The sequence below is a fragment of the Geotrypetes seraphini genome, chromosome 5 (assembly GCF_902459505.1).
Source record: "Geotrypetes seraphini chromosome 5, aGeoSer1.1, whole genome shotgun sequence".
Lineage (NCBI taxonomy): Eukaryota > Metazoa > Chordata > Amphibia > Gymnophiona > Dermophiidae > Geotrypetes > Geotrypetes seraphini.
The window spans coordinates 106,503,282-106,530,610 of NC_047088.1; the positions used below are offsets into that span (position 1 = coordinate 106,503,282).

Below are 27,329 nucleotides of genomic sequence, written 5' to 3' on the forward strand. Positions count from 1 at the left end.
ATTCCAGGTGTCCACCACACGTTGGATAGAGAAGAATTTCCTAGCATTCGTCCTGAATCTGTCCCCTTTCAACTTTTTCGAATGCCCTCTTGTTCATATATTTTTTGAAAGTTTGAAGAATCTGTCCCTCTCCACTCTCTCTATGCCCCTTCATGATCTTGTAAGTCTCTATCATATCCCCTCTAAGTCTCCTCTTCTCCAGGGAAAAGAGACCCAGTTTCTCCAATCTCTCAGCGTATGAAAGGTTTTCCATCCCTTTTATCAGACGTGTCGCTCTCCTCTGAACCCTCTCGAGTATCGCCATATCCTTCTTAAAGTACGGCGACCAGTACTGGACGCAGTACTCCAGATTCGGGCGCACCATCGCCCAATACAATGGCAGGATAACCTCTTTCATTCTGGCAGTAATACCCTTCTTTATTATACCTAGCATTCTATTTGCTCTCTTAGCGGCCGCTGTGCACTGTGCCATCAGCTTCATTGTCATGTCCACCATTACCCCCAAGTCCCTTTCTTGAATACTCTCATTCAATAAGATCCCTCCCATCGTATAGTTGTACCTCGGGTTTCTGCTTCCCACATGTAATACTTTACATTTCTCAACGTTGAACTTCATCTGCCATCTCGTCGCCCATTCCCCTAGTTTGTTCAAGTCCCTTTGCAATTCTTCGCAGTCCTCTTTAGTCCGAGCTCCACTAAATAGTTTGGTGTCGTCCGCAAATTGTATTATCTCACACTTCGTCCCTGTTTCTAGATCATTTATGAATATATTAAATAGCAGCGGCCTGAGCACCGAGCCCTGCGGAACACCACTCGTGACCCTCCTCCAGACCGAGTAGTGGCCCTTCACTCCTAACTTCTGTTTCCTACCCGCCAACCAGTTTCTGATCCATCTATGTACATCCCCTTCCACCCCATGGTTCTTCAGTTTCAGGAGTAGACATTCATGAGGCACCTTGTCAAAGGCTTTTTGAAAATCTAGTTATTTGATGTCTATGGGGTCTACTCTGTCCATCCGTTTGTTAATTCCTTTGAAGAAGTGCAATAAGTTAGTTAGGCACGATCTCCCCTTGCAGAAACCATGATGGCTGGTTATCAGAAGTTTGTTTCTTTCAAAATGTTCATCGATGTTTTCTTTTATCAGTGCTTCCGCCATTTTCCCCGGAACCAGGTCAGACTCATCGGTCTGTAGTTTCCCGGGTCACCTCTTGATCCCTTTTTAAAGATGGGTGTAACGTTGGCTATCTTCCAATCCTCTGGGATCACGCCTGTTTTCAGGGATAGATTGCAAATTTGCTGCAGTAGTTCCGCTATCTCCTCCTTTAATTCCTTCAGAACCCTTGGATGGATTCCGTCCAGACCCGGGGATTTGTCAGTTTTTAGTTTTTCTATCTGCCTGCGCATGTCTTCAAGGCTCACTTCCATGGAAGTTAATTTTTCTGCTTGAATTCCATTGAAGAATTGCTCAGGTTCCGGTATGTTGGTTGTGTCTTCGTTTGTAAATACAGACGAAAAGAAATTAAGTCTTTCTGCGATTTCTTTCTCCTCCTTCACCACTCCCTTCCTGTCTCCGTCGTCCAGCGGTCCCACCTCCTCCCTTGCCAGCTTCTTCCCTTTAACATATCTAAAGAATGGTTTGAAATTTCGTGCTTCCCTGGCTAGCCTCTCTTCATATTCTCTTTTGGCTTTTCGAACCACACGGTGCTCTTTCCAGTTCCCCTCAGTTTTGTCCTTTTTCCATTTCCTGAATGAATTTTTCTTATTGCCTATCGCTTCCTTCACTATTTTAGTTATCCACGCCGGGTCTTTTGTTCGACTCTTTTTGCACCCCTTTCTGAATCTGGGGATATACAGATTTTGAGCCTCGTTCACCGTGTCCTTGAAAAAGGCCTAGATGACTTCATCACTGGTGTTGCTGAGCGCCACCCTAAGTCTCTCCCTGTGAACAAATTTCGCCAGACGTCAGGAAGGGGGTGCCTTTTGTTCCTCCTGCAGGTGTCATTTGGGATCCAAAGGTTCTTCCTCCCAAAGATATTCCCAGGGCTATGCCCCCGTTACAGCGGTTTGAATTACAGGCATCCTCAGGCCTCAGGTTCCCATGCAGCAGCTAAGCCTAAAAAGCCCTGATGACTCCAGGAGTTAGGTGGTGCTTCCTTATATCAGAGGCCGACTTCTCAGTTTTATCAGGAGTAGTCTTGATTTTCATCGGATCAATGGGTGCTGGCCATCATTCGGGAGGGGCACAAGTTAGACCTCCCTTGCCTGCCTCCAGGTTTGTTTCTGGACTCCGGCAGGTCAGCCGGAATATGAGTCCAGGGTCCGTAATACTCTGCAACGTCTCTTAGATATTGGAGAAATGGAACCCGTTCCAGAACACAAATAAGGCTTAGACGGATACTTCATATACTTCATCATGCCACTGAATGACTCCGAGGATTGGAGACACATTCTGGATCTAAAGTCAGTCAATCGCTTCTTGTGGATTCCTCCTTTCCACATGGAAACAGAGCGCACAGTGATAGCTGTGGTCTCTCCAGGAAGGTTTCCGACATCCTTGGATCTCAGAGGCTTACCTCCAGGTTCCGATCTCCCAGAGTATCTCGGGTTTCTGCGTTTTTCCATTTTCTGCATATTGGGCGCTGGGCTCGCAGCGTGGCGACTCTCCCAGGGATATTACAGCCTGTCTACACAACTTTCAGGAGAAAGAACGGCTTTTGAAAAAAGTGTGAATAATGGGCCCTATCACTTGGAATAATTGTAAGGTGGAGATATTTAAAGACCTCAGGATTACTCTTGTGGCATGTGACGTGCAGACCAGAGAGATGGGAGCTTAACCTCTCCTCTGCGTAATAAGGTGACAAAAAGGACAACTAGCCAATTGGGGTGGACATCACTCTTTTCAGGGCCTGGAAATAGTGACCGTTCCACACGTAAAGATGTGGATGCCCTGCAGCCCAAGAAATGCAAAGTACAGCCATTACAGGGTGACTCAGTGCTTCCTACTCCAGATGCCTTCTCAGACTTTTTGACATTTTTGTGGAAAGCCTTTCACTAGAGCCGTGCTTCTCCTGCACAGTCCTTATGCACCTGTAGCAGTGAAGGAAGCGATCAGAGACAAGAAGACTTCGTTTAAGGAATGGAAAAGGTCAAAAACGGATGAAAACTGGAAAAAGCACAAACAGCATCAACACAAGTGCCATAAAGCGGTAAAAGGGGCCAAAAGAGACTACGAGGAAAAAATAGCCAAGGAGGTGAAAAACTTCAAGCCATTCTTTCAATATATTAAGGGGAAATGACCCGCAAAGGAAGCAGTGGGACCGTTGGATGGATGATAATGGAATAAAGGGAGTGCTAAATGAGGACAAAGCCATTGCTGATAAACTGAACACATTTTTTGCGTCTGTATTTACCAAAGAGGACATACACAACATACCGGAACCCGACAGGCTATACGCTGGAGGCAAAGACGGGAAACTGACAAGGTTGATGGTCAGTCTAGAAGAAATATGTAGGCAGATTGATAGGCTTAAGAGCGACAAATCCCCGGGACCAGATGTCATCCATCCGAGGGTCATTAAGGAACTGAAAGGGACTATAGCTGAACTGCTTCAACTAATAGCCAATCTGTCGATCAGATCGGGAAGGATTCTGGAAGACTGGAAGGTGGTGAATGTTACGATGACCTTCAAAAAAGGTTTGAGGGGAGATCCGGGAAACTACAGAACGGTGAGTCTGATCTCAGTACCAGGAAAGATTGTAGAGGCACTGATAAAAGTCCGCATCATTGATCACCTTGACGGACACAATCTGATGAGGACCAGTCAGCACGGCTTCAGCAAAGGACGATCTTGCTTGATGAACTTGCTGCACTTCTTTGAGGGTGTAAATAGGCAGATAGACAAGGGTGACCCGGTCGACATTGTATATCTAGATTTTCAGAAGGCGTTCGACAAGTTCCGCATGAACGACTACTTTGAAAAATTGAGAGCTATGGAATGGAGGGTGAAATACTCACGTGGATTAAAAACTGGCTAGCGGATAGGAAACAGAGAGTGGGGGTAAATGGACAATACTAGGTCTGGAAGAACGTCATGTGGGGTGCCGCAGGGCTTGGTACTTGGATCTGTGCTCTTCAATATATTCATAAATGATCTGGAAATTGGTATGACGAATGAGGTGATTAAATTTGCAGACGATACGAAGTTATTCAGAGTAGTGAAGACGCAGGGGGATTGTGAAGATCTGCAACGTGACATAACCACGCTCGAGAAATGGGCAGCAACATGGCAAATGAGATTCATCGTGGATAAGTGTAAGGTAATGCATGTCGGTATCAAAAATCCCATACACGAATACAAGATGTCCGGGGCGGTACTTGGAGAGACCCCCCCCAGGAAAGAGAACTGGAAGTACTGGTCAACAAGTCAATGAAGCAATGCGCAGCAGCGACGAAAAGGGCAAACAGAATGCTAGGAATGATTAAGAAGGAGATCACGAACAGATCGGAGAAGGTTTCATGCTGCTATACTGGGCTATGGTACACCCTTACTTGGAATACTGCGTCCAGCATTGGTCGCCGTACATGAAGAAGGACACGGTACTACTCGAAAGGGTCCAGAGAAGAGCGACTAAAATGGTTAAGGGGTTGGAGGAGTTGCTGCATAGTGAGAGATTAGGGAAGCTGAGCCTGTTCTCCCTTGAAAAGAGGAGACTGAGAGGAGACATGATCAAAACATTCAAGATAATGAAGGGAATAGACTTAGTAGATAAGGACAGGTTGTTCACCCTCTCCAAGGTAGAGAGAACGAGAGGGCACTCTCTGAAGTTAAAAGGGGATAGATTCCGTACGAACGTAAGGAAGTTCTTCTTTACCCAAAGAGTGGTGGAGAACTGGAATGCTCTTCCGGAGTCTGTTATATGGGAAACATGCTCCAGGGATTCAAGACAAGGTTGAATAAGTTCCTGCTGAACTGGAACGAACGCAGGTATGGCTGGTCTTGGTTAGGGCATATGTCTTTGACCTGGATGCCGCTGCAAGAGCGGACTGCTGGGCGCGATAGACCACTGGTCTGACCCAGCAGCAGCAATTCTTATGTTCTTATGATTTGTCTCCTAGGAGCATGGCTTCACAAGGCACTTGTCTTCACAGTCTGCCACTGTTCAGGATTTGGGAGACCTCTCTCCAGGAGATATGGATGATGATGCTCATTTTGACGATGCCTTATTTGCTGGGGATACTCCTCCTGTGACAGGGTACCTGGGAACGTATGCTAGTTCTTTTGATCATTGTTTGGCTTTAGAAACAGGGGACGATCCTACAGTTCTGCGTTTATTTAAGTCTGCTGCCTTGCCGGATCTTATTTCAGATTCTTTGCATGAGTTGAATTTAATCATTCAACTGGCTTCTACTTTCTCCTCCCTTGTGTGGAGTGAGAACTCAGTCCTCAGCATTTCCATGGCACCCTGATACCAACTTCTTGATTTCAGAGCAATGAGATTGGTTCAGAGTCGTGAGAGCCAATTCCCGCCTGAATCCTATGGCACAGGAGTCGGCAACATTTCAGTTGGCCTAAGGTGGATTCCTTTGGTTGCACAGGTTACTAAGCGTACCTTCCTTCCAATAGCAGGTGGTGTGATGTTCAAGAACGTGCAGTTCTGCTGTGAGGATGTAGTTCTGCAGAGACTTTTTGATGCCCTGGCTTTGGGAGTCAAAGCGGCCTCGGCAGCATTATTTGGAACACATAATTTTCTATCCAGACTGCACACTAACGAGTGGGGTCATGATCCTCCTCCTCAGCTTCTTTTATCTGGTGTGGAAGTATAGGGCTGATGCTCTGTATGGCATTATTCGTGTCCTTGGTAAAGCATCAGCTTATTCCATTTCTGCTTGAAGAATGCTCTGGATCAGACAATGGGCTGCTGAATCCACCTCTAAAGCTACTCTTGCCAGACTCCCTTTTAAGGGGCAACTTTTATTTGGTAAAGGCCTGGATGATCTTATAAATTGCATAGTGGATCGTCGCCCCAAGATCCTGCCTGATAGTAGACACTGAACCTCTAGAGCACAGGTGTCGAAGTCGGTCCTCGAGGGCCGGAATCCAGTCGGGTTTTCAGGATTTCCCCAATGAATCTGCATGAGATCTATGTGCATGCACTGCTTTCAATGCATATTCATTGGGGAAATCCAGAAAACCCGACTGGATTCCGGCCCTCGAGGAGGGACTTTGACACCCCTGCTCTAGAGGCTCAGGGTGCTCTAATTTTTGTGGCTCAAGGTGCTCTCGACAATATTCCAGTTCCATGTTGCAGAGATTCTCCCAGGGCTACAGGCAGAGGTTTTCTGGATCCAGGCATAACCAGGCCATAACTTCCCATGCAGTATCCTCTTCCAAGAAACCACAATGATGTCAGTCTGAGGGAAGCCCCTCTCCATATCAGGGGCAGACTCTCAGGGTTTCTACAAGCTTGGGTTTAGATTTCATTCGAAAGCTGGGTTCTGGACATCATTTGGTCCAGTTGCAAGCTAGACTTTTCCCGGTTTCTAACGGACTGGTTTGTGGACTCTCCTGCAGGGCACTTAGACAAAGCAATCAAGGTACGAACCACTGTAAGAAGGTGCCCCCCAAATACTTGGGCTCAGGGAGATACTCCATATACTTTATTGTGCCAAAGAAAGGCTCTGAAGACTGGAGACCCATAAGACTGGAGACCCATTCTAGACTTTACTCACTCAGAGTTCCGCACTTCCACATCGAAATGATTTACTCTGTCATATCAGCGGTGTCCCAGGGAGAGGTCCCAGCTTCTTTTGATCTCACAGAGGCATACTTACATATCCTTATTTTCCCAGACCACAGGAGGTTTCTCAGATTTCATATTCTGGACAGTCATTATCAATTTCAGTGCTACCCTTTGGCCTGGTGATGGCTCCCTTGCACCTTCACCAAAGTGATGGTTGTAGTAGCAGCTGACTTTAGCAAGATGGGCTTTCAAGTACATCCCTGCCTGTATGACTGGCTGATCAGAGTCCCCTCATTGTCCAAGGTTCAGAACACAGTGGATCAGGTAATCCAATTTCTGGAGGAACTGGACTGGATTGTGATTTACCGAAAGAGCAATTTGATGCTGACTCAATCCCTGGAGCACCTGGGAGTCTTATTTGACCAGAGGCATGCAGACAGAAGCTGGTACTATCAGATTTCTTCTCTCTTGGACAAGTCAGCTTCATTGGTGTGGGACTATTTTCAAGTCCTGGGGTCCATGGATGCCACAATAGATGTTGGTCCTTGGACCAGAGCCTGCATGAGACTTCTCCAGCAAGCACTGCTCTTCCATTGATTTCCATGGACGCTGGAGGCTCATGCCAGCGTGAATTGGTGGCTTCATCCTCAGTCTCTTCCCAAGGCCTCTATGGATTGCCTCTTGGGTGGTCGTGATGGTAGATGCCAGTCTTCAGGGCTGGGGAGTCCATTGCAACCGTCAAGTAATTCAGGGACATTGAACTCCCTTTCAGAAGAAGTGGTCGATCAACAGGCCGGGCTGACCAACCTTCCCCACTCTATCTCAATTCTAACATAGGAGTGGAAGTTCTGGGCCAGCCAGGCAGCGATTGGCTGGCCTGGAACTTCCTCTCCAACGTCAGAATTGATGTTGAGTGAGGAACGTTGGTCAGCTTGGCACTTCAGCGTCCTCTTTACAGGGTCAGGAAACAGGTAGAACGGAAGGCAATGCGAGTCCATCATGGAGCTCGGGATGGGCTCTGCAATCGACACATGTTGCCTTTGCGATCTACTGGTCGATCACGATCGACCTTTTGGGCACCCCTGCCCTACAGCAACAAATTTCCAGTCCTGTGTTCCAGAATTTACACTCCCAGTTGTCTGGAGTCAGATGCCTTTCTCCTTGACTGACAAGGCAAATTTCTTTATTCTTTTCTTCCATAGAAACATAGAAATATGATGGCAGATAAAGGCCAATTGGCTCATCCACAGCATCCACTATCTCCTCCTTTCCTTAAGAGATCCCACGTGCTTGTCCCACGCTTTCTTGAATTCAGACACAGCCTTTGTCTCCACCACCTCTATCATGAGACTATTCCATGTATCTACTGTCCTTTCCATGCATCTACCGTTCTTTCTGGAAAAAAATATTTCCTTGGATTACAAGAGCCTATCACCTCTTAACTTCAAATTGTGCTCTCTTATTCCGGAGCTTCCTCTAGTCAGGAAAGCTTTACTCAAACTTCACTGAGAGCAGGCCACTATGATTCTTATAGCACCTCAATGGCCAAATTCAACCATGGTTCCCCTCTTCTTCAATTCAGTGTACAGCAATCAATCACGTTTCAAGTCTTCCCAGAGTTTCTGACACAGAATGAGGGCGCGCTCCTCCATCACAGTCTACGTTCATTAACTGTCATAGCATAGTGTCTCTCTCCCAGTGGTTAGATCCTTATCCCAGGACAAGCAGGCAGCATATTTTCACTGATGGGTGACATCACTGACGGAGCCCTGGTACGGACCACTTTAAGTCTTTTGAAAGTTTGCAATAGCCCGCACCGCACATGCTTGAGTACCTTCCCGCCCAACATAGACGCATAGTCCCTCAGTTTCTTAGTTTCTGCGGAGCTAAGATACGTTTTCAACGGCCATTTAAATTTTTTTTGCTGCTCTCCTGCTCTTGCGGATTTTTGACTTTTCAGTCACTTCTTTCTTTTTTCTTTGTTTTCAGTTAAAAAAAAAAAGTAAGGATTTTTGTTTTTTCCCTTTCACGGGTTCGGCCCAGCGGGGCCTGTTCTACCACTTTGGCCTCCGATTTTGATCTTGCCGGGGCCGTTTTTTCCGTCGATGTCCCACCTGCAGATGGGTTTTAAAAAGTGCAGTCGCTGTGCTCAGCTCATATCAGTAACTGACCTGCATCGCTGGTATCTCCAGTGCTTGGGGCCTGAGCACCACCCAGATAATTGTTCCTGCTGTTCTTCTCTTCTGAAAAGGACATTGAAAAACCGCCTTATCCAACATAAACTTCTCTTCGGTGTCGCAATGGAAGAGGAGACAACACTGCTACCGAGTTTGATGGCGCTGTCCAAGGCAACATCGTATCATTCGACATTGGCAGAAATAACTGCGGTGTCGCAACCTTCTGTGGGTAAGCCAGCTAAGAAGCCTTCCCCTACCCTATCTGGACCTCAGGTCAAAGTAGCAGTGAGTCAAGTCCTGCCAACCTCAAAAAAGCCCAGAAAGCGCTCTGTTCCGATATCGATGAGTGCCTCATCATCAGCCTCCTCATCGCTGTAGCATGGAGCCGCACCGAAGGTACCGGCAAAAAAGCTAGTGGTACCGATGCTCTCCCTCAAGCAAAAGATTGACAGTTTCTCTCAGTGCCAGTCCGGTCTGAGCCCATGACACCGACTGCACCCGCGCAGGAAAACTAGGAACATCCCTCCCCTTTAGAACCACAGAACTCTGGAACAACCTCACATCCCCGCTCAGAAATTCAAACTCCCTCCAATTCTTCCGCAAACACCTGAAAACTTGGCTCTTTTCAAAAATCTAACACCTCCTGCTCTCTAGGACCCTTGTCCCTCTCTTTCTTCTTGTTCCTTTCCTATAACCCTTCATTGGAGTTCCTTTCTACCTAACTCTGTAAACCGTGCCGAGCTCTACGCTTGTGGAGATGGCGCGGTATACAAACCTAAGGTTTAGTTTAGTTTAGTTTGCACCACCTTTTGATGCTTCACCGGTGCGGAGCTCTTCGGCATGGAAGTTGATGCCGTCAGCTTTCCGACACCAGTCGTGCTCAAAGCAAACATCTCCAGAGGTGACTCCGGTGCGGTCCTGAAAATCTTTACAGAAGATGAAACATCTTGAGCCTTAAACACCAAGTCTTCAACACCGCAAGCATTCCATCCAGGATTCAGTCTTGTTTGGAGACTCAAAGCAGGAACCACTCTTATCTGATGATGAGGATTCGTATGATAATGATTCATCTCAACATTCTTCTCAGGAACCTCCTGTTTTTTCTGAAAAGTCCACCTTTTTCAAGATTTCTTTGCAAAATGTCAGAAGCCCTCTCTATTCCACTGGAAGCGGACTCTAAACATAGCAAACAGTTCCTGGAGGCTTTAGATTATGACCAGCCCCCCAAGAAACTACTCAAGCTTCCTCTTCATGACATTTTGCGAGAAACTTTCTACAAAAATCTAGAGATACCACTTTCTATCCCTATGGCTCCTCGGAAATTAGTCTTTATACAAAGTGGTTCCTTTCCCTGATTTTGACAAACTCCAGTTACTCCATGAGTCTAGTAGTGGAGTCAATTTTAAAAAAGTCTACAGGGGCTAGTGTCTACGCATCAGTACCCCCTGGCAGAGAGGGAAAAGCCATGAACAGATTTGGCAAACGACTATATCAGAATACCATGTTGGCCAACCGTTCTGGAAACTATAATTTCCATTTTTCCTTTTTTATCAAGCATCTCGTCAAACAGATTTCACACTTTCAGAAATATCTCCCAGAATGCAAGCTTCCTGCTTATCAAGAGCTTATTTCTGACCTTTTCCAATTAAGAAAATATATGGTTCGTTCTACCTATGACACATTCAAACTTATCTCCCGGACTGCAGCTATGTCTATGGCTATGAGATGCCTGGCCTGGCTTCGTGTTTCAGAGCTTGATATGAACCACCAGGATAGACTACCAAATGCCCTCTGTCTGGGAGATGAATTTTTTGGTCCATTCATGGACAGGGCTACACAGAAGTTGTCTGCTCATGAGACCAGATGGGACACTCTGATCCATCTTCTTCAAAAAGAGAAAATATAATATTCTAAAAATATTCTTAGCTAAATAAATAATTAATAGTGCTCAGTGAAAGCCAATACGAACTTCAAGACATAAGAGCACAGGACTCTACCAGTTCAGGCTTAAATACATCATAGCACTTCTCCCTTCCTACCAATATAATAACTCAAGCTCTAAAAAGCTAAAACTCTAAATAAACATAAGAAAAGGGGGGTACTTATCTCTACTGGAGTTGTCATAAAGTCCCAGGCTTCCTCTTCAAGTCCAAAAAATGCTTAGTGCTTCCCAGTCACTCCAAAAGTACAAAAAAATACAAAAACACACACGCAATAAACAAAAATCAAAAAAATAGAAAAATTAAGTCCACAATACAATCCATTTAATCCATCTTGCAGTAATCCATATGATATATCTTGTTTATGCTTCAAAAACTTCCTCGACACAGTATGTGTAGTTCGGTAGTTGCTTGACACCATACGTGTTTCCCCTTCAGCTTTTTCAAGAGGAAGATTTACTCAGCACTCTAGGAGAAGCAGCATAGTATAAATAAAAAAAGTCAAAATCCAAACTATACTCACACACTTATAAATAAATTTGTTAAACTTTTTCAAAAACTCACTTCTTGTTAGCTATGAACAGCCTCAAATTGGATGAGTGTCCCACTCAAGACTTCATAGCGGCTCAAGTTTCTGCCCTGGAAAGTTGTCTTCCTTATTGCTCTCACCTCTGCCAGGAGGGTAAGTGAATTACAAGCATTGGTGGCAGATCCACCCTTCACAGTTTTTCACCAAGATAAAGTGGTTCTACGCACACATCCTAAGTTTCTACCAAAAGATGTCACGGAGTTTCATTTCAATCAGTTGATTGTTCTGCCAGTATTTTTCCTAAGCCTCATTCTCACGCTGGAGAAACCGCTTTGCACACTCTGGACTGTAAGCATGTTTTGGCCTATTACATCGATAGGACAAAGCATCATTGTACTTCTCAACTCTTTGTCTCATTTGATCCGAACAAGTTGGAGCATCCTGTTTCCAAGAGAACAATTTCCAACTGGCTGGCTGCCTCTATCTCGTTCTGTTATGCTCAGACTGGACTGGCACTGGAGAATCACATCACAGCCCACAAAATTAGAGCTATGGCAGCTTCTGTTGCATTCTTTAGATCTACTCCTATTGAGGAAATCTGTAAAGCTGCCACCTGGTCCTCAGTTCATACATTCACTTCTCACTATTGTCTAGCGTCTTTTTCCAGACGGGTGGGCACTTCAGCCAATCTGTATTACAAAATTTATATTCCTAAAGGCCAACACTCCCACCAACCCATTCTTGTTAGCTTGGAAGTCACCCATCAGTGAGAATATGCAGCCTGCTTGTCATGGGATGAAGCACAGTTACTATTGTAACAGTGTTATCCAGGGACAGTAGGCAGATATTCTTACAACCCACCCACCTCCCCTGGTTGGCTTCTTAGCTGGCTTATCTTAACTGAGGGACCGCGCGCCTACATCGGGTGGAAAGGCACTTGTGCATGTGCGGGGCAGGCTATCGTGAACTTTCTAAAGACTTAAAGTGGCAATGCACTTTTAAAGTGGTCTGTACCGGGGTTTTCGTCGGTGATGTCACCCATCAGTGAGACTATCTGCCTGCTGTTCCTGGATAACACCTGTTATGGTAAATAACTGTGCTTTTCCACTATCTATGCAAGTGTCAGCCATCATTGAAGCTTCTAGAAAATCTTTCACACTAAGCTGCTACCGTTTTAAGTGGACCCATTACACAGTATGGTGTACTCTCAATTCTCTGGAGCCCATCACTTGTCTTCTTCCATTTCTGTCGGACTATCTTCTATACCTCTCTAACTCTGGTCTCAAAATTACTTTAGTTAGACTTCATCTCATAGCTTTCCATACACTTCTGGATATAAAGCCTTTATCTGTACATCCTCTGGTTTCCAGATTCATGAAAGGCTTCTATATCAAATTGCCATCAAACCTCTTCCATTGTTTTGGTATCTCATTGTTATCCTTTTCACTCTGATGAAGATGCAAGTGGTTCAACAAAGGGAGGCTTCATCTCGCTTGGAAAATAGTATTTCTCATGTTTGGAAAAGTTAAGAGAGGCTGGTCTTGTAGTCAGGAAAGTAAAGATTCAAATGGAAGAAAAAATAGCTGACATGGTAAAACAGGGAGACAAGACATTTTCTAGATATATTAGTGATAAAAAGAAGTGCAAAAGTGGCATTGTAAGACTCGAAGGGGAGGAATATGTAGAAGCTGATAAAGAAAAGGCCGAATCGCTTAACAGATAGTTCTGTTCTGTGTTTACGGCTGAAGTGCCGGGAGCTGAACCGCAGAAGACAAACGTGAATAGGGTTAGAGGAATAATAGACCCTGATTGATTTTCAGACAGTTGTGTTCGTGAGGAGCTAGCTAAAATAAAGGTAGACAAAGCAATGGGGCCGGATGGTGTACATTTTAGGGTGCTGAAGGAACTTAGGGACGTTCTGGTAGCTCTGCTGACTGACCTTTTCAACGAGTCTCTAGAGTTAGTTGTGTTACTGGAGGACTGGAGAAGGGCGGATGTGATCCCTCTCCACCAAAATGGAAGTAAGGAAGAAGTAGGGAATGACAGGCTGGTAAGTCTGACTTCTGTAGTAAGCAAATTAATGGAAACACTTTTAAAACAGAGAATGGTATATTGAATAAATATATTTCAACATAAAATAAAACAGAAAATGGTCAAGTTTCTGGAATCCTGTGAATTACAGGACCGGAGGCAACATGGATTCACCAGAGATAGGTCTTGTCAGAGAAATCTGATCAATTTCCTTGACTGGGTGACCAGAGAATTGGCTAGATATGTGCGCTAGATGTAGTGTATTTAGATTTTAGCAATGTTCCACACAGATGTCTAATAAATAAACTGAGTGCTCTCGGGATGGGTCCCAAACTGACGGGATGGGTCAAGAACTGGTTGAGTGAAAGGCAACAGAGGGTAGTGATCAATGGAGATCGCTCTGAGGAAAGAGATGTTACCAGTGGTATGCCTCAAGGTTCTGTTCTTGGGCCTGTTCTTTTTAACATTTTTATAAACAATATTTCTGAAGGGTTGTCGGATAAGATTTGCCTCTTTGCGGATGATTCCAAAATCTGCAATAGAGTAGACATGCTGGATGGTGTGAATAACATGAAGAAAGACCTGGTGAAGCTTGAAGAATGGGATTGAAGAGCTTATGTGCATGACAGAAGAGCAGTTCTTGGGTGTGATTGTATGTGATGATCTTAAGGTGGCTAAACAGGTTGAAAAGGTGATAGCAAAAGCTAGAAGGATGCTAGGTTGCATAGGGAGAGGTATGGCTAGTAGGAAAAAAGAGGTATTGATGCCCCTGTATAAGACTTTGGTGATACTTCATTTAGAATATTGTGTACAATTCTGGAGGCCGCACCTTCAAAAAGATATAAAAAGGATGGAGTCGGTCCAGAGTAACATAGTAACATAGTAACATAGTAGATGACGGCAGATAAAGACCCGAATGGTCCATCCAGTCTGCCCAACCTGATTCAATTAAAATTTTTTTTTTTTTTTTTTTTCTTCTTAGCTATTTCTGGGCGAGAATCCAAAGCTCTACCCGGTACTGTGCTTGGGTTCCAACTGCCGAAATCTCTGTTAAGTCTTACTCCAGCCCATCTACACCCTCCCAGCCATTGAAGCCCTCCCCTGCCCATCCTCCTCCAAACGGCCATGCACAGACACAGACCGTACAAGTCTGCCCAGTAACTGGCCTAGTTCAATCTTTTAATATTATTTTCTGATTCTAAATCTTCTGTGTTCATCCCACGCTTCTTTGAACTCAGTCACAGTTTTACTCTCCACCACCTCTCTCGGGAGCGCATTCCAGGCATCCACCACCCTCTCCGTAAAGTAGAATTTCCTAACATTGCCCCTGAATCTACCACCCCTCAACCTCAAATTATGTCCTCTGGTTTTACCATTTTCCTTTCTCTGGAAAAGATTTTGTTCTAAGTTAATACCCTTTAAGTATTTGAACGTCTGAATCATATCTCCCCTGTCTCTCCTTTCCTCTAGGGTATACATATTCAGGGCTTCCAGTCTCTCCTCATACATCTTCTGGCGCAAGCCTCCTATCATTTTCGTCGCCCTCCTCTGGACCGCCTCAAGTCTTCTTACGTCTTTCTCCAGATACGGTCTCCAAAACTGAACACAATACTCCAAGTGGGGCCTCACCAATGACCTGTACAGGGGCATCAACACCTTCTTCCTTCTACTGACTATGCCTCTCTTTGTACAGCCCAGAATCCTTCTGGCAGCAGCCACTGCCTTGTCACACTGTTTTTTCGCCTTTAGATCTTCGGACACTATCACCCCAAGGTCCCTCTCCCCGTCCGTGCATATCAGCTTCTCTCCTCCCAGCATATACGGTTCCTTCCTATTATTAATCCCCAAATGCATTACTCTGCATTTCTTTGCATTGAATTTTAGTTGCCAGGCATTAGACCATTCCTCTAACTTTTGCAGATCCTTTTTCATATTTTCCACTCCCTCTTCGGTGTCTACTCTGTTACAAATCTTGGTATCATCTGCAAAAAGGCACACTTTTCCTTCTAACCCTTCAGCAATGTCACTTACATACATTTTGAACAGGATTGGCCCCAGCACCGAACCCTGAGGGACTCCACTAGTCATCTTTCCTTCCTTCGAGCGACTTCCATTAACCACCACCCTCTGGCGTCTGTCCGACAGCCAGTTTCTGACCCAGTTCACCACTTTGGGTCCTAACTTCAGCCCTTCAAGTTTGTTCAACAGCCTCCTATGAGGAACTGTATCAAAGGCTTTGCTGAAATCCAAGTAAATTACATCTAGCATATGTCCTCGATCCAGCTCTCTGGTCACCCAATCAAAAAATTCAATCAGGTTCGTTTGGCACGATTTACGTTTTGTAAAGCCATGTTGCCTCGGATCCTGTAACCCATTAGATTCAAGGAAATACACTATCTTTTCTTTCAGCAACACTTCCATTATTTTTCCAACAACTGAAGTGAGGCTCACCGGCCTGTAGTTTCCTGCTTCATCCCTGTGACCACTTTTATGAATAGGGACCACATCCGCTCTCCTCCAATCCCCAGGAATCACTCCCGTCTCCAGAGATTTGTTGAACAAGTCTTTAATAGGACTCGCCAGAACCTCTCTGAGTTCCCTTAGTATCCTGGGATGGATCCCGTCTGGTCCCATCGCTTTGTCCACCTTCAGTTTTTCAAGTTGCTCATAAACACCCTCCTCCGTGAACGGCGCAGAATCTACTCCATTTTCTCGTGTAACTTTGCCGGACAATCTCGGTCCTTCTCCAGGATTTTCTTCTGTGAACACAGAACAGAAGTATTTGTTTAGCACATTTGCTTTCTCCTCATCACTCTCCACATATTTGTTCCCAGCATCTTTTAGGCTACTAAAATGGTATGTGGTCTTCATCATAAGGTGTATTGGGACAGACTTAAAGATCTCAATCTGTATGCTTTGGAGGAAAGGCGGGAGGGAGAGATATGATAGAGACATTTAAATACCTATGTAATGTTGTTCATTGCTTGGAGTCTTGTTTATTGAAAATTTAATAAACTGTATCAACACTAAATACCTACATAATGTAAATGCGCATGAGTCGAGTCTCTTTAATTTGAAAGGAAGCTCTGCATTGAGAGGGCATTGGATGAAGTTAAGAAGTGATAGGCTCCGGAGTAATCTAAGGAAATACATTTTTACAGAAAGGGTGGTATATGCATGGAACAGTCTCCCAGAAGAGGTGGTCTGAATTCAAAAGGGCCTAGGATAGGCACGTAGGATCTCTCAGAGAGAGAGAGAAAGAGATAATGGTTACTGCGGATGGGCAGACTAGATGGGCCATTTGGCCTTTATCTGCCATCATGTTTCTATGTTTCTCATATCTCTTACGCTTGTGTCAGATCCACTTTATACAACATTCTACCACAATAGGGTGCATCTTTGCACTCATCCCAAGTTCCTCCCAAAGGTAGTCTTGGAATTTCATCTTGACCAGTCTATAGTTCTTTCTTTTTTCCCCCCAAGACAACATTCTTATCCTGGTAAAGCTGCCTTTCCACACTTTGGACTGTAAATATGCTCTAACTTATTACTTGGATCAGACCAAATCTCACCGAGGATTCCATGTGACAGTGCAGTGTGGAAAGTACTGCACCTGCTCGGTTGGCTCTAAAAAGCTTCCAGAAATTAGAAGCTTTTTTTTCCCCACATAAGTTGAGGGCTTCATGTCTACTGTCCACAGAGTCAGGTAAATAACTTGGTTTTAATCCCAGACACCTGTCCTTAAATTGATTTTGGAGTTTTATTATATATAAATGCAAATGACTTTCCATCACAAAGGTTGTCTTATTAATCACACCTCGTCAGTATTGCGTGCCATGATCCTAGCCTTTATTGATTTATGGATTCCCTTCCCTTGTTAACTTGCTTTTTTTCTTTTTTTTGGTTGCAGTGTGATACAGAAAGTGATTCAGATGGGAAGGTAAGGCCATGCAGTTTGGAGTGAAGAGAAATTTTGGAGAGGCTGAACTAGATAAGCCAATTTTCTGAATTTCCTGTGAGAGAAGTACTCAAAATGTCATGGTCTTTTAATGTGAAATCAGTGATCCCTTTTGATAAGGGTCTAGTCTGCCTATGTTGAGAGGAACAGATTTTAAATCCTGCAGCTGGCAAGTGTATCCTTCGATGACTTGTTTCAGCCAGCTTATAGAAGATTAGTGGAACTCAGTCTTATCCCCTGGTGTTTGCTCACCCCTTTGACTTGGTCAGGGGCTAGAACACAAGCTGTTTAGGCACTGAGAGGCTGATTCTACAAACGGGCATCCTGATTGTAGGAGTCCTTCTACTGTCTGACAGCCAATTGGGTGCACGTTTTTAGAAAAAAATCGGGCGAGGATGGACATCAACACTATAGGCGTTTGTTGCAGGTCTAGGGCATTTGTTGCAGATCTAGGGAGATGTGTAGGAACACTTTAACTCACCCAAGGTGGGGCTTGGGCGTGGTTTCATCCAGAAGTAGCTTAGGTTGTATTTAAGCATCCCTATGCATCTTCTTAGATCAGTGACAGATGCCTGAAATGCAGGCCTGCAAAATGTTGGCCTACTTTTCAGTTATAAAAGTAGATGCAGCTGGCTGAGGTGATTGTGGCGGTTCATAGTCAAATGCGCACAGTCAAGTCCACGCAGATATTTGAGCGCAAGACAATAAAGCACAGGATAAATGCACGCAGGTCTATATCGTGCAAGACAATAGCGTGCAAGAGAAATGCACGCGAATACATGTGCATAGGTCTATATTACGCAGGACAGTGCACAAGGCAAATGTGCGCTGACACATTCACACAGGTTTATATCACGCTAGACAGTAGCATGTGGACACATGTGTTTCCATGTATTTATTTATATTGTGGTCCTTTGCCCCCAGTGTTTCCTTCCTATGCCCCCAGTGCACCTTCCTCCCGCTACCTGTGTGCCTGTCTGACCCCAAGCTAACCTGCTACTGATTCCTCATCCCTCCTCCTCTCTCTTCCTGGTCCTTCTATCTCCTTCCCTGTGGGGTTGTCACCTGTTCTCTCTGCAGTAGGATTGGATCATGAATTTATGAATATTATGAGTGTACTCATGTAACCCGTCTGCATGAGATGCAGATACTTTGACGCCAGTACAGCCAACCAGGTCACCTACTAGAGGTATGTAGCATTCATTATCCCAGGACAAGCAGGCAGCATATTCTCACACATGGGTGACGTCACTGACAGAGCCCCGCAGCGGACAGCCTCGAAAGCAGACTTGCTTGAAGATCTTTATAGAACTTTCGAGTGCTGCACCGCGCATGCGTGCATGCCTTCCCGCCCAAACTAGGGGGTGCATCTCCTGTGAAGATCCTCAGTTCATCGTTTTCTGCGGAGCCAAGAAGTCCTCTTCATCTTAGCTCTGCAGCACTTCGATTGCCTTCTCTTCACCACGACTATTTTCAGTTTTATTTAATTTTGGTCGCTGTGTTTCGGTTTATTTCTCAAAAAAAAAAAAAATTTTTTTTACTTTTTCTCTTTTTTCGTCTGGTCAGCGGGCCTTGGGCCTAGGCCCAACCGCTCGCCTTGTTCGTCACGAGCTTTATTTTTTCTATGTCCCAGCCTTTGACTGGGTTTAAGCGCTGTAGTCGGTGCAGTCGGATGCTTTCCATCACAGACCCTCACTGTCAGTGTTTGCATTGTTTGGGTCCAGGTCATTGTCCTCAAGACTGTCACCGTTGCTGGACTCTCCAATCTTTCATCGTCGGTGTGCCCAATTTCAGCAACTCCTTGGCGGTATGGAGCAGCCCTCAGACAAGGCCTTGACCTCGGCCCCGCGGTTAGCCTCGGCTCCAAAAGCCTCGACCCCGCTTTCGACTGGGGCCTCGGTCTCAAAGGCCTCGACCTCGGTTTCGCCTGGGACCTCGGTCTCGAAGGCCTCGACTTCGACTCCGGCTTTCCTTCCGGCTAAGTCCTCGTCGGTCTTGAAGGCTTCTACGGTGCCTCCTGTGAAGACATCCTCCAGGGGTAAGTCTCCTATCTCTCCCTCAGGTACCGTCCCTAGGAAGCCACCAGAGTCTCATTCTCAGCCGGTTCCTCCGGTCCTGTCTTCCTCTTTGAGACCTCCTCCTAAGCGTACCTCCAAGAGTAGGAAATACTCATCTTCGAGGTCGCCCTCTTTGGAGCGCACTACTGCACCTACGAGACCAGATCCTTTTGTCTCGGTGCCCATGTTCGAGGACATGTTAAAGGCCATCTTAACGACGCAGATTTCCTCGATAGTGGCTAACCTTGTTCCGTCCTCGACCCTGTCTTCTGGGGACCAGCTGGGCATCAGACTGAACCTCCAGTCGACTTGCCTCGGCCACTGAAGCGGCTCTCTTCCAGTGACTCTTCACCTGAGCCTCCGTCGAGGTCTCCCCGGCCTCGTTCGAAACATTGCTCGAAGCACTCGAGGCATCGTGCTTCCAAGCTTCGTCGGGAGCCGCCTGTTGTTCCTTCTACTTCCATGAATGATGAGGCTTCTATTCCTCGTTCTTCCAGAGCGAAGCACAGGTCTCGACCTCTGGATGTCTCGACTCGAAGCCTATCTGGATCGAGGACTCCTCCATCGAAGCCAGCTTTATGAGACCTTTCACCTCCTGCTTTGACACATTCGGTGCCTCCCACTCTGAGGACCTCACCATCGAGGAGCTTGAAGCGTAGACACTCACTGACTCCGCCTCATGCAGATAGTGTGGCTTCTTTCATTACCATGTGTCTTGAATCAGAACCTCTCTCTCAATACTCTAGAGAGGTTTCTCCCTCCTACTCGGTAGCTCCACGGTCTCGCACTCCTTCTCCAGATGAGGCCTCATCCTCGAAGTCTACTTCCTTTGCTAAATTTGTCTTTGACATGGGACAAGCTCTTCAACTGGATCTGCATTCTGATTCCAAGTACACTCCACAATACTTGGCTGACATGGAGCTTGCTCATCTACCTAAAGAGACTTTGAGACTACCTATGACTCCAGTCCTTAAACAAACTTTCATGCGAAATATGGAAACTCCTTATTCCATTATTGCCATCCCATCAAAATTGGAATCTCGCTACTGCACAGTTCCCTGTAAGGGATTCGAGAAGTCTCAATTATCCCATCAGTCCTTGGTGGTGGAATCATCCTTAAAAAAGACTCATCCATCCAAGCTCTATGCTGCAGTACCTCCAGGCAGGGAGGGCCGTACCATGGATAAGTTTGGCCGCAGGCTCTATCAGAATTCAATGATAGCTTACAGAATTCTGAATTATAACTACATTTTTACCACCTATTTCAACCATTTTTTTGAAACTGTTGCCATCTTCAGGAATTCAGAGAGATCCTCAAGACTCTTTCTCAGTTACGACTCTTTATGTTGCAAGCCTCTTATGATGCTTTCAAATTGTCTTCTCGAGTCTCTGCCTTCGCTGTGGCCATGTGTAGACTGGCTTGGCTACGTATCGTTGATATGGATCCAAATCTTCAGGATCATTTGGCCAACTTACCTTTTCTGGGCAATGAATGTTTGATGATTCCATTGAAACTGCTACTAAGCTCCTCTCTGAACATGAGCGCTCTTTTGCTTCTCTAATTAGACAGAAGCCCAAGACTCCTCAGGTTCGGACATACAAGCAACCAGAGCATCGTTATCCTCAGAAAACGACTCCTGCTTTTACCAGGCCTCCACCTTGACGTCCTCAACAGCAGCAACAGCAACAAAAATCTTAAACTCCCGCTGCCATTAAACCAGCTCAGTCTTTTTGACGTTCCCAGTCTGAGCATTCCAACCTCCCTGCATCAGAATTCTCTTCTGCCCATAGGAGGTCATCTTTCTCATTTTTATCACCAGTGGGAGACTATCACCTCAGATCTCTGGGTTCTTACTATCCTGCGAGAGGGATACTCTCTTTGCTTCCTTCAGGTACCTCAAGATCGCCCCCCAAGAGAGTGTCTTTCCAATCAGTCGCAACTTCCTCTTCTTCAGGCGGCTCAGGCTCTCCTTCACCTTCGAGCTGTGGAAGAGATTCCTCTGTCTCAATGGAATCTGGGGTTCTATTCCCGCTATTTTCTTGTTCCGAAGAAGACCAGGAGACTTGCGACCCATTCTGGACCTCAGAGCTCTCAACAAGTTCATAGACACATAGAAACATAGAAGATGACGGCAGAAAAGGGCTACAGCCCATCAAGTCTGCCCACTCTGCTTACCCACCCCCTGTCTATGCCCTAATGACCCAATTTCCTTATCTTGACCCTCGTAGGGATCCCACATGGGTATCCCATTTATTCTTAAAGTCTGGCATGCTGTCTGCTTCGATCACCTGCACTGGAAGCTTGTTCCAATGATCAACCACTCTCTCTGTGAAGAAATACTTTCTGGTGTCGCCATGAAATTTTCCGCCCCTGAGTTTGAGCGGGTGCCCTCTTGTGGCCGAGGGTCCTTTGAGAAAGAAAATATAATCTTCCACTTCGACACGCCCTGTGAGGTACTTAAATGTTTCGATCATGTCTCCCTTCTCCCTACGTTCCTCGAGTGTGTAGAGCTGCAATTTGTTCAGTCTCTCTTCGTACGAGAGACCCTTGAGCCCCGAGATCATCCTGGTGGCCGTCTGCTGAACCGATTCAATTCTGCGCACATCTTTACTGTAATGTGGCCTCCAGAATTGCACACAGTACTTCAGATGAGGTCTCACCATGGCCCTGTACAACGGCATTATGACTTCAGGCTTTCGGCTGACGAAACTTCTATTGATACAACCCAATATCTGCCTTGCCTTAGATGAAGCCTTCTCCACTTGATTGGCAGTTTTCATGTCTGCACTAATGATTACTCCTAAATCTCGTTCTGCTGAAGTCCTAGTTAAAGTTTCTCCATTCAAGCATGGGTTTCCGCTTCCGAGGTGCATGACCTTACATTTCTTAGCATTGAAGCCTAGCTGCCAGGTTGAGGACCAACTTTCCAATGTAAGCAGGTCCTGCGCCATATAATTCTGTAAACTGCATTCACTTACTATATTACATAGTTTGGCGTCATCGGCGAATAGTGTTATTTTACCTTGAAGCCCTTGAGTCAGATCCCCTATGAATATGTTGAAAAGGAGTGAACCCAGGACCGAGCCCTGCGGCACTCCACTGGTCGCCTCCGATGTTTTAGAGAGGGTACCATTAACCCTCTGAAGTCTGCCACTCAGCCAATCATTGACCCAAGCAGTTAGTGTCTCTCCTAACCCCATCGATTCCATCTTGCTTAGCAGCCTGCGATGTGGGACACTGTCAAAAGCTTTACTGAAGTCCAGGTACACGACGTCCAAAGACTCTCCCAAGTCCAACTTTCTTGTTACCCAGTCAAAGAAGCTGATGAGATTGGATTGGCAGGACCTACCCTTGGTGAATCCATGCTGACTGGGATCCTGAAGATTCCCTTCATTCAAAATCGTGTCCAATTTGCTTTTAATTAGTGTTTCCATGAGTTTGCACACTATTGATGTGAGACTCACCGGTCTATAATTCGAAGCCTCTGCCCTGCAACCCTTTTTATGCAGAGGAACGACATTAGCTAATTTCCAGTCCAGGAGAACTTTCCCCTTACTTAGGAAGAGATTGAATAGCTCATCCAACGGTTTCACCAGGACATCGCTCAATTCTCTGAGCACTCTTGGGTGCAAATTGTCTGGTCCCATGGCTTTGTTCACCTTGAGTCTTGCCAATTCACTGTAAACTTCACCTGGTGTGAACTCAAAATTCTGAAACGGGTCTTCTGTGCTTTGTGTTGCCTTCAACTGCGGACCGAGCAGAAGTATTCATTCAGTAGTTCGGCTTTATCGGAATCTGCTTCCACGTATCTTCCGTCCGGTCTTCTAAGGCGTGCTATCCCGCCTGTGTTCCTTTTTCTGTCACTAATATACCTGAAGAAGGATTTGTCCCCCTTTTTAATGTTTTTTGCCAGAATTTCTTCCACTCGAAATTTTGCCTCCCTAACTGCCATTTTGACCGCTGTAGACCTGGTCCTATATTCTACCTTTGCCTCTCTTTTCTCCGTGCGCTTGTAGGAGAGAAACGCTTTTTTCTTCTCCTTAATGAGGTGCGAGATCTCCGCGATGAACCATTGGGGTTTATTGTTTCTTTGTCATTTATTTACTGATTTTATGAAGCGGCTAGTTGCTTCATGTATGGTTGATTTCAGTGTTAACCACTTAGCTTCTACATCATTGGTCTCCGCTTGGTCCTGCAGCGTCCGATGGACGAAATCTCCCATGCGTTCCTGGTCAAAGAGAAATTTTGGATGCTCTCGTTGTCGACCTTGTACTCCCTGATGGATCAGGGAGATTGGATGTGCTCGCTGGATCTCAAAGAGGCTTATACGCATATCCCCATCCATCCAGCCTCTCGCAAATACCTCTGATTCAAGGTGGGGACTCTTCATCTACAATACAGGGTTCTTCCTTTCGGATTGGCCTCTTCCCCCAGGGTGTTTACAAAATGTCTGGTGGTGGTGGCGGCAGCTCTTCGCTCCCAGGGTCTTCAAGTATTTCCGTACCTGGACGACTGGCTTATCAAGGACCCCTCTCTTCAAGGAGTTATTTCAGCGACCCGACAGACTGTTATATTCCTACAAAGTCTGGGGTTCGAAGTCAACTTCCCAAAGTCTCAGCTGACCCCGTCTCAGTCTCTTCAGTTCATTGGAGCTACCCTGGATACTGTCTGTCTGAGAGCATTTCTTCCTTTACCACATCAGGACACCCTCCTTCACCTTTGTCATCAGGTCTCTCGTCTTCCATCCATTTCTGCACGACGCATGATGGTTCTTCTAGGTCACAAGGCTTCTACAGTTCACGTGACTCCATTTGCCAGACTTCACCTTCGCATTCCACAGTGGACCCTGACATCTCAATGGCAACAAGCCATGGACCCCCCTTCTCAACAAATTTTAGTAACTCTTTTGTTGAAGAAGTCTCTCCACTGGTGGATGCTCTCTTCAAATCTTTCCAGAGGTTTGCTGTTCCACACCCTCCCTCATCACAAGGTTCTCACGACAGATTCGTCCGCTTACGCATGAGGAGCTCCATACTCAGACTTCAACGGACCATCTGTGTCACATCAATCTGTTGGAACGCAGAGCGATTTTCAATGCTCTCAAAGCTTTTCAACACCTTCTTCGTGATACGGTGGTTCTTGTTCGGATAGATAACCAAGTAGCCATGTATTATGTCAACAAACAGGGAGGCACAGGATCTCACTCCCTGCGTTAGGATGCTCTGCGACTGTGGTCTTGGGCAATTCATTGCAACATCTTCCTCCGAGCAGTCTACATTCAGGGTCAAGCCAACTGTCCGGCAGACAACTTGAGTCGTCTTCTACAACCTCACGAATGGACACTCAATTCTCCCTCACTTCGGCTGGTGTTTGCTCACTGGGGGACCCCGCAGATAGACCTTTTTGTGTTCCCCCTCAACTTCAAGCTGCCTCAGTACTGCTCCCGAATATACTCCCCTCAGCGTCTCGAGGCGGATGCATTTCTTCTCGATTGGAAGGATCAGTTTCTTTATGCCTTCCCTCCTTTTCCTCAGATACTCAGGACTCTTGTCAAACTCAAGACGGACCATGCCACCATGATTCTGATAGCTCCTCGGTGGCCCAGACAACCGTGGTACTCCCTTCTGCTTCAACTCAGCACCAGGGAGCCTCTACTTCTACCAGTCTTTCCATCTCTGCTCACTCAGAGTCAAGGTTCTCTGCTTCATCCCAACCTGCAGTCTCTACACCTGACAGCTTGGTACCTTTCTACATGACTGACTACTCTCTTTTTTTCTCAGTCTGTTCAAGATATTTTGGTCGCTTCCAGGAAGCCGTCCACTCGTCAGTGTTACGGCCAGAAATGGACCAGATTTTCAGTTTGGTGTGCCTCCCGTCAGTTGGAGCCTGTCTACTTGCATTTGTCGCAATCTGGACTTAATCTACATCTATTCGAATCCATCTCAGTGCCATTACTGCCTTTCATCAGCTTCTTGATGGGAAACCTCTCCCCACACATCCTGTGGTTTCTCAGTTTATGAAAGGACTCTTTAATGTTCATCCACCACTTAAACCGCCTCCATTGGTTTGGGATCTCAATGTTGTTTTAGCTCAGCTGATGAAACCTCCATTTGAACCAATTGCTCGAGCTCATCTCAAGTATCTCCAAAAGTTAGTAAAAATGTATTAAAATTAGTCCACTAAAGAGATTACTTTATTTCCATTCTCTACTACTATTTTATTCTGAAGCAACAACAAAAAAAAATGCTCTGTCGTCTCCTTTCCTTTCCTTCCATTCCCTCCCTCCCTTCTCAATGGCCTGGCAACTGTCTCCTTCCATTCCCTCCCTGCATGCCCTGGCATTTCTCTCCTCTTCTCTCCTCTCCTTCCCTTCCATCTCCCCCTCTATGTTCTGGTATCTTCTTTCTTTCCTTTCCCTCCCTCACTTCTTTCTCCATGGTCTGTCATATCTATCTCATTCCCTTTCCTCCAGGCATATCTTCTTCTCCCTCCTTAGCCAGGCATCTCCTTTCCTTCCCCATGGTCTAACTTCTCTCTTGTCTCCTCTCTCTTCCCTGGTCTTCCTTCTCCCTCCCTCTCCCCAATTGGGTGCAGAATTTCTCTCCCCCACCCTTCCCTCTCCCCAATTGGGTGCAGAATTTCTCTTCCCCACCCTTCCCTCTCCCCAATTGGGTACAGAATTTCTCTCCCCCCACCCTTCCCTCTCCTCAATTGGGTGCAGCATTTCTTTCCCCCTCCCCTCCCTCTCCTCAATTGGGTGCAGCATTTCTCTCCCCCTCCCCTCCCTCTCCCCAATTGGGTGCAGCATTTTTCTCCCCTCCCCTCCCTTTCCCTACATGGGTGCAGCATTACTCTCCCCCTCCCCGTCCTCTTTGTCACCCTCCAGTCAACAGCTCAACGTTCACAATTCGCTGCTCTTGCTGGCGTCGGGCCTTCCTCTCTGTTGGATCCTGCTTACTTCCTATTTCCGCAAAGGTAGGACCTAGAAGAGAGGAAGGCCTGACATTGACAAGAGCAGCAAATTTTAAACACTGCTGCTGGGAAGAAGTTCTTGACGCCAGTGCCAGCCCTCGAAGGAGTTGTCGGCGTACCCCCTTATGGGCGGTACCTGGAACGGACTGCTCCCCCACCCCCCATATACCACTGCTCGCCCTCCCTCCACCAGTGCCTTAGTTTGGCAACGCTCCTTCTAAATTGTCCACTGTTTCCCTTTCCCCTGACTCTACCTTCACTGCTCTTCTAAACATGGTCAGCAGTGGCAGCAGTATACAAATGCTGCCCTGCTGTTGGCCCCAGAGTTTTCTCAGCACTGCGTCCCACCCTCTGAGTAACTTCCTTTTTCCTCAGAGGCAGGATGTAGTTCCAAGAAGACTCTGGTGCTGGCAGTGTTTGTATACTGTTGCTGCCACTGGCCACGTTTAGAAGAGCAGTGAAGGTAGAGTCAGGGGAAAGGGGAGCAGTGGACAATTTAGAAGGAGAGTTGCCAGTATAGGGAGGGAAGGGGGAGGGAAAGAGAGGTGTCAAAAGTTCCGCCCCCTGGAAAGTGTTGCCTCCTTAGTTCGTCTCATTATAGGGCCACCCCTGTTCATTCTGTTAATCCTGAAAAAATGGACTGGCTAGGTGTGAAAGTTGAGAGGCACTGCTTTAAAGTATGATTGTCAATCCATACAGTCTTAAGCATATTAAAATATCTTGCATGATGCCTTAAAGTAGTATAAAACATTGACAAATATTGTGGTTTGTTTCACAGTATACATTTTGTAAATTAGTGTGTATGTAAAACAGGTTTTTCTTAATCCCTACTTTTGTACCTCTGTAATATTTGCAGTGCAACTGACCAGTCTCTACTGAGGTTATACACAAAGGGGCAGCTTCAGCAAGCAAGCTGTTTTATT

At 45.9% G+C, this 27,329-nt stretch overlaps 1 protein-coding gene across 3 annotated transcripts in view; it reads left to right on the top strand.

The window, feature by feature from the left end:
- FBRS (fibrosin) overlaps positions 1-27,329 on the top strand; it is a 391,643-nt gene that overhangs the window by 91,431 nt on the left and 272,883 nt on the right. For all 3 annotated transcript variants that reach the window (XM_033944951.1, XM_033944952.1, XM_033944950.1), the window contains one exon: positions 17,329-17,358. In XM_033944951.1, coding sequence (XP_033800842.1) covers positions 17,329-17,358 — 30 coding nt within the window. The remainder of the gene's footprint in view (positions 1-17,328; positions 17,359-27,329) is intronic.